This window comes from Charadrius vociferus, unplaced genomic scaffold (assembly GCF_000708025.1).
Source record: "Charadrius vociferus isolate BGI_N301 unplaced genomic scaffold, ASM70802v2 scaffold419, whole genome shotgun sequence".
In the NCBI taxonomy this organism is placed as follows: Eukaryota; Metazoa; Chordata; class Aves; order Charadriiformes; family Charadriidae; genus Charadrius; species Charadrius vociferus.
In genome coordinates this window covers 38,449-46,677 of record NW_009650190.1, presented here as the reverse complement: position 1 = coordinate 46,677, position 8,229 = coordinate 38,449, and the positions used below count along the sequence as shown (strand labels likewise).

The 8,229-nt window shown below is 36.9% G+C and overlaps 1 protein-coding gene across 1 annotated transcript in view; it reads right to left on the bottom strand.

The window, feature by feature from the left end:
* Nucleotides 1-8,229, bottom strand: part of AKAP11 (A kinase (PRKA) anchor protein 11) — a 35,475-nt gene that overhangs the window by 10,706 nt on the left and 16,540 nt on the right. The window contains exons 7-8 of the mRNA XM_009892949.1: nt 4,850-8,225; nt 2,191-2,346 (exon numbers count right to left, since the gene is read on the bottom strand). Of these exons, the coding sequence (XP_009891251.1) occupies nt 2,191-2,346; nt 4,850-8,225 (3,532 nt within the window). The remainder of the gene's footprint in view (nt 1-2,190; nt 2,347-4,849; nt 8,226-8,229) is intronic.

The following is an 8,229-nucleotide window of genomic DNA, read 5'->3' as shown; positions in this document are numbered from 1 at the left end:
AAAGCAACGCAAGGTAAATTGAACTGAACCACTATAGTTTGTACTGTTGTGTTGGTCTTCTAAGGACTGTGATCCTGAGTTCCTAAAAAACTTCAACGACCATTAATGAAATCTCTATATTTATTATTATGAAGATAATTTCCAAAATGTCAGCTAAAGGAGACTCAAGTACCAGTATCCATTGAACACTGCAAACAGCCTGGAAAATACTGGGGAAGGGAGAGGTCCTCCCTCACCAAGTAAAACTTGCCTAAGGTGCACTGTGCCACTTAATTATATAGTACCAGCACTACAAACAAATTGGTCTAATGATATCTAGTACTTCAAAGATGGTACAAGCAAGACTGCTGAGAGCTTCTTAGACACAAGGGAGCCACCCGCGTTAAGAAATAGCTGCCAGGTGAGCAATGCTACCTGATCATACCTTTAAACTTTTCAAATGTACATATAATCAGCATAATACTTTTTAAACAGATGGCCCTAATTACAAGGAAAAAACAAACACCACCACAACAACAAAACCCCAAACTTTCAACTGTTATAACTGCATAATGGATGCCCCCTCTATAACTGAATGCCACTTCCCAGTTTAATAGAACAGTTTATGTTAAAAAGAGGAAATAAAAGCAATAAATTTTTATCACTACCATGCAATTCTTTATTTCCTTAGAAGATGCTAACACTGTTCCACAAACAGTGTTATTACTGAATCTTGGTTTGTTACAGAAGGTGTGTCCCATGTCTCCCTCCCCCCACCCCCGAAAACTTTTTACTAAGGGCAATAACCCAGGTCCTGTCACTCCAATGTGCTAAACCTCAGCAACACAAACACACACATGTGCTGTTACCAATCGACAGTTTGAGCTGATCAATTGGTGCATGCCAGTTTCTTCTACCAACACCTTGCTGTCCAAATTACACCTCCCCTTCTCTGAGTAAAATGCTAATTTAGGTCACTCTTCTAATGAAGCACACGTTATCTTGCAAGCTATAGAAATTACTTTCTTTTCATTTAAATCTGTTTTGGGGATAATAAAAAAAATACAACATGAGCACTACAGGTACAGCAATATTTTTATACTTTTATTTTTTACTAGCATCAACTAACCTATATTTTATTCACTATTTGTAACTGCCAATATACTGAATATTATTCCTTATACTCTGAATTTCATCATGTAAGTCTAACTCATTTTCACTCATTCAAGAGATGATGTTTTATTAAAATAACTAAGGCAATGTATTCTCTTACAAAATTACTCAGTTGTACGAGTGATAAATTATAGTAGTGGGTTGATTAAAATATTTACTTAAGCAAAACATGAAAAATATTGTAGACATTTAAGCGAGTAGTTTCACTCTGGTACCAAATAAACTATTTGTACCTTAGATAAGGAAACATATCTCCCTTATTTTCTTTAATCTCAGTGATGCTGGAAGTACTAACTAGAAAGCTCATGATTCATTCCTCACATACTCCTTATATAGAAGCTTGGGCCACAACTCTCAATATAATTTTCCCTGGCAACAGGCAGAGACCATGCATATTTTTAAAATTCCCATTCTAATCTTTGTTAGTTATCAATCAGCCAGGGCAAGCGAGAAGCTCTGTGGTAAAAGTTACTACTCTGAACAGGTAAGTTCCAATATTACAGACCTGTAAGCTCACGGTTAGTAGTATATAAATATTCTACCAACATCAGTTAGAACAGCTTATAAATTCAACTCCCAAAAAAGACAAAAATTGTTGTTAAAGCTCCTCATGCAAATTCTTCAAGAATAGATGAATTTACATAAAACAAATTCTTAATCATTAAGTTTTAGTATTTCACAGCAAAACTAATAAACAATACTTTCAAGTTGTGTTTTATACATCGTGGTTATTTTTAAAATGCCTGCATCTCTTGCTAACGCTTAAATTATATATGTAGTTTTACTTGATGCAACTCCCTGACATCGATGACAATGCATACTCATTACATTTACAGAGTTATAGTATGAACATTCCTGGGCAACAACATTTTGTGAGAAAACAGAAACATAGTATTAGAGTCCTTTTTAATAAAAGGGTCATTGTGCGTTGAAGACAAAATAAGCTCTTCTCTCCCAACCCCCAGGAGAAAACCACTTGATGCAAAGTTATTTGACGTGAAGATAACTGTTTAACTATACTAACACGTTTATAGTTACCTGTCACTGAGGTGAAGAAAACTGCTGCTCTCATCAGGATGTTCATCTTCAAAACTTAGATTGGACCAGCTGCCAGTGCTATCATCACCAATACTAAGACTCATCTGCTGGCTACCAATAGATTCAACAGAGTGAAATCCTTCTCTTCCAGCAGAGCTAAACAAAAATTTAATACAAAAACATCACTACATTTCATGCTGATGTGTGTTAGTTCATTTACAACAATTTAACACCATTTCAACAACATTAAAATCCACGAGAAAAAAAAAAATAGGGGAATCCATTAATTTGTACCTTATTCTCAACAAAAGAAATGAAGCAACCAAATGAATTTGAAATTTAAACAGGTTTAGGTCAGGGATTGCTACTTGGAATTCTTTCACTAGAAGACAGAGGGAGTGGCACAAATAATTCTCTCATTTGGAAGATCATTTGCTATAAAAAAAAGAAGGCATTTTCGTCTTAGAGATTGTATATCAAGGTGCACTTTTCAAGCGGAAGACTTAAAATTTGCAAACTTGTTCACCATGGGACAGTTTGGCTACTTCCCCTCCCTGCTTTCGGTAAACAAGCTAGGTGGTCTGCTATTGTAGGCAAAGTGCTTAAGCACGCGCTGGTGTTTAGAATGTTAGGATTCCATTTTTTCTTTCTTTCTGCAGATAAAGATTTGCCTTCCTGCTTCAAGAAAACGTAGCAACATATGACTCACACAGAATTTTTCCCTCAGGAAATAGATTTAAAATTTTATCCAAAAAACAATCAAGCAAGTATGCTCAATAGAAGGTAGCCTTAAAAAGACACTTCAAAAGATCCAGTCTGATAACTTTAAAGAAGTTTGAACTCTGTAGAAAAAAAAATTACAATATGAGAACATGCAGTTATGAACTAACTTTCTGGGGCAAACTGTGATTATATATATACAAATGAAGTGGTAGAAAGTTCAAGAAAAATTATCATCCTACTACCACCACAGCAAGGAGCCACTCCAACTTTTGCTATTTAAAAAGCTACCCTTTACCAAATCCCTGGCAACACTTTGCTCCAGCAAGCACAATTTTTTGCAGACAAATATGTAGCTTTACTTAAATAGTTTAACTATTTGAACTGGAATCCATTTGGGCAATACAAAGGTGATTTTTCCCCATTTTTATTTACAGTTATACCAGCACTAGCAACAGTTCTTTTCACCACACAAGGCACCTTCTCAAGAAACACATGCATTGCACACCATACGTTAGATGACGATGTAACACTTAAAAATTTTGTCACATTACAACCCTAATATTGCCTCTTGTCACGGATTCAATAATGAACAGTATCTCTTTGAACCCTGTATTTTATTGCTGTCACATTCTAACTAGAAATTTTAAATAATATTTTAAGAACTCATTCAGAAAAAGTATCTTTGATAGTGCAGGTATAGCAAAACATCACCAAATTACTATTTTTGACTTTGGTCCTACACTAAGGAAGGATTCAGCCCTGTTGTACAGAGACCAAAATATACATCTTATTAGCACTTTTATACTGCTAGAATTTTTAGTTGAATGATTTCATTGAAAGGCCATAAAAATTAAACCAGAACTTTTATTTTTCTGCAAAAGTTACCATGCCACAGGAAACAAAAACTTCCATTCATATCTATGGAGCAGAAGCTAGTATGTATGGGTTTCAAATCAAACCTTGAAAAATTTAATTCAGTCCCACCATGGCCTTCAGCTACTGAACATATAAAAATAAATTTTATTATTCATCATGATGCCCTTCTAGAAAGCAAGTAAAGAAACCTTTAGCTATTGTGAAGAATTCCCACACACAAAAAAAGTAGGAAAATAAATATTACTATAAATTGGAAAAAACAATGTGGTAAAGACCACTCTGGGACCTGAAGAAGAATAATTTCAAGTCACTCTTATCACTGCACAGTCTGTTTTAAGAAACAGTTGCTGTTTGCCCCAAAGTTACTGTGGCACGTATTTCCTATGTGTAAGTCTATTAAAGGAAGCAGTATATTAGCCCTTGCTAAATGAAAAGAATTTGAAAGTCTGTTCCTCATCCACTGTATTACTATTTGATAAGCTAAAGTGTCCTTTAGTAAATTGTTTTTTCTTTAAGGTTCTCTCCCCCCCCAGTAATAAGGACACTGTCACAACATAGCCATAATCAAAATAAAGTCTTCATATTATAAAGCAATGGCTAGTTCGGCCAGTACTAGATGTTGGTTCAACTAACAAAAGCAAAAAATAACTACTTTTATTTTTTAGCACAGAAGAGGAAATACAGGCAGGGAACAAACCTGTATTCTAGCACAGCTCACAGATCAACAAAACACATAAGGTCTACTATTCTCTACTGTAGGTAAAAATAACAGCATTTCAAGTTGAAATAGTAAGTTCCACTTATTAGTCATTTACTAGAACATATGCATGCTGGTATATGTAGAAACCTTGGTTTCAAGCTCACACAGGTGAAAAAAAGTCTTTTTTGTTTTTGTTTTTAGTTCTGAATCATTTAAACATCCAGAGGAATAAAATGAACACATGCAGAACATACAGTGTATATTTCTAAGAAAAAAAAAATCCTTCTGAGCACATATTTGTATGAACAATCCCTCTTTTTCTGATACAGAACGCAATACATAAGAGAAAATTATTATTACCTTGTGTTAACTGCCTGACCAATATTAGTCATAGCTGATGTCATTATTTCGGTAGTAAGGCTTTCAGCAAAACTGACTCCATCTTGTCCAATACCACTGTCAACTGTCAGACTTGTGTAACTCAGCTCTCCTTCTGCTTTCTCTACGGCCACAGTCGCCCCCTTGTCAGAAAACACTATCTTCTGTTCTACATCAACATGAATTTTAGGAATATCAAGCTGAAATACTCTTGATTTTTGACAGGCACCACCTGATCCAGAATGAAGAAAATGCCTCACTGGAATGGAGGATTCTTGCGCGAGTAGATGATGAGATGTAGTTTCTGTACAGTACCGATGTTCCTTCATACTGCAGCATCTACAGACAGTTCCAGAAAAAGGAGACAGTTTCTCAGTATATGAGAGCCTATCCCCATTTTTTCTGTTTTCAGCCACATGGAGAACAGCCGACTCTAAACCCATTTCTAAAGTATCATCTGCTACTTTCCTAGCATATTGTTCTATCGCTTGAATTATGCCTTCACTGTAGCCACTTTCATTTAAACTGCCTGTACTATGATACAGTTTATGATCTGGGGAGAAAGGAAGAAATGTCCTAGAAAATCTTGTTTTAATAAGATCCCCTGTGACTTCATCAAATTCAGTTTTTTTATATAGACAGGAATCTGTCAGAGACTTTGGCAAACACGCTCCTGACATTTTCAATTTCTTCCTGACATCACAAGTGATACTGCGAGCAAGGGATTCTGAAAAATGTAACAACTCTGTGCATTCTGTCCTCTGTGTGCCGATACTCCTTTCATACGTTTGGTCTTCCCAGCGATGAACGCTGCTTTTCACTTGCTGTCCTGCATCTTTATTCACTGCTTTCATCAGCTCCAGCTTTCCATTTACATGTGCATTTTGCCCAGGAAGTGTCTTTCTGTTGCATCTCAATTTGGTTTTTCTAGCAGCTTGCTGTAAGCCTGATTTGATAGATCTGTAAGCAAGCCTGCTAGCATACTGATCCATTAACAGTTCAGCATTACCACCTTCTCTTTTCAAAACTCGAATAATATGATCTGCATATTCATCAGTCACACTTTCACAGCTTGGGTATTTGGAAGTCAAGCCTGTCATGCCTGAACTTTGCGGTAAAGGAAGTACAGATGAATCTCTCTCTCCCGACCACTGGTCCTGCATGGGACCGCACCGTTCTTTTGAACTATGATCTTTATCGCCTTTCCTCAGATAAAGGCAATCCACCTGACAGTTAACCCGCTTCAGCCTCAACAGTTTACAATGCCTTGATTTCACTATCTTCTTGGCCTCATTGATGACTTTTTCTGCCATATCACCTGCATAATTCCACAAAGAACTGCACGTCTCCTCTGGGATATTTATAAACGCAGTATATCCACATCTTTTGTTTTGCGTACCTAACTGAACCTGTCTATCAGCGTCTCTTTTGTTTGCTTTACCATCTAAATGGGAAGCAGCCATCTCAGTTGCTATTGAAATTATATGGCTAGCTAAGCAATCTGCATACTGAATTGTCTTTTCTGAACGCTCCTCTCTCTCAATGGGCATTTCGGAATGATCTTCATCTTCACTACTTTCCACTTCTTCAGAAAGCGACCGCATGAGTTTCAGCATAAATTCCTCATTTTCCAAAGGGTCACGTTCAGTTTCAGACAAACCAGCAACAGATGGATTGTATGGTGTAGAAGGTGGTGTTGCAGGTGCAAATTCCTTCGCTAATTCTCCCTTGAGTTTCTTGGATAGTTTTCTTAGGTTTCTTTCAGAACTACTTTGACATGGTACTAAAGGAGTTGGTGGGGGTGTATCAGGCATTACACAGGTATTTCCATCTTTGAGACTTGATTTATCTTCCACCTGCAAAGCATCTTCACTGCCAAACATCGCTGAAGAAAAGCTAGTTGCAGGCAGAAAACAATCAGCCTGCCTGGAAGTCAAAGGTCCTGATGATGGTTTTTGAGTATCATGTTTTTTTGATGGCTTGTTTAAGTATGTTATTGAGCAGCTTCCTGTGTCAGTAAAGTCCTCTAGAACATGCCTATCAAAAGTCACAGTGGAACAAGACGGTGGTGATTTTGAAGAAAACCTGTGTCCTTTTTGTTCCTGCCAACAATCTTTAGATTCTGAAAAACACTGAACAGAATGAGTTGGAGTAAGAAGAAATTTACATGGATTATTCGAAGGCATCTGTTGTTGTTCCACAATTATAGAAACATTACTTTGTTTCTCAGCCTCTTGCTTCTTTACCACACATTGTTCTTTTCTACTGATATCTGTGTAAGTCTGTGAGCTCACATTACATGCTAAATTCTCACTGGTGTTGCATAACACAGTTTTACTTTCATCCACAGATTGTTTTACGACATACTTGGCCAAGTGATCTGCAAACACATTCTTGGGGAAATCTTCACCAATACATTGCACATAAGGTTTTTTATCCATTATTTTTCTTGTTAAAAAATCTGTATACTCTTCTACTGCTTTTGTTACTCTAGATGAGGTTATGGCTTCATAAGCTTCATTTACTATCATATCTACCATAGTTCCAGAGAAAGTATTAATGCCTTTTGACCCACTTGTTAATTCTGAATTATTGTTCATTCCAGATCTGTTATTTGTTTGTTTGGTATCATTTTGGTTATGTAAGAGTGATGGAGTACTTCCAGTCCTTTGACTGTGATCTGAAGTTAAGTATATATTTCTGAAAGAAGCCACTTCCTCCTCTCTCTTTCTGCTTGTGAAAAATGGATGAGTGGAGTCTTTATATACTTTCATGTTGTCATCCGAATTCGGAGCAGTGGATACTTTTGTTTTACAAGCCTCAGAGGAAACTTGATGTTGACAAAGAGCTCTCCCAGCTAAGGGCACAGGTATTGAGCTTACAACACCAGAGGTGCAAAACAGAGCTTGCTGTACTGTATATTCCTTCTTGGAATCTTGGATTGGCTTCAGCCCTACCCCATCATTAAAATTAGGAAAAACTGTGGAAGTCCGTGTTGACTCTAACATACTTTCTGCACTCACGTATTTAATGTTGTCCATGGAAACACTAATGGCTGCTTGTGTTGTGAAGGTCACATCAACCTGAGATAGTTCAATAAAAGCCTCCTGAATGACAGATTCAGACAAATCTCTGGCATAGGATCTTACCACTTTGTCTTCGTAATCAAATGATGAAGGCTGTGCAGCTGTAGGTGTCGATGGATACGAAAACTGGCATACTTCCATGATTCCTTCAAACACAAGTTCTTCAGCAAGGTCTGCCGCAAACCGAGCAACAGTGTTGGTAAATATTTGTTTCTTTACATGCCGCAGTTCTTTCAAAGCACCAGTTATAGCTTCGCTCACCAAAAAGTTTGCTAT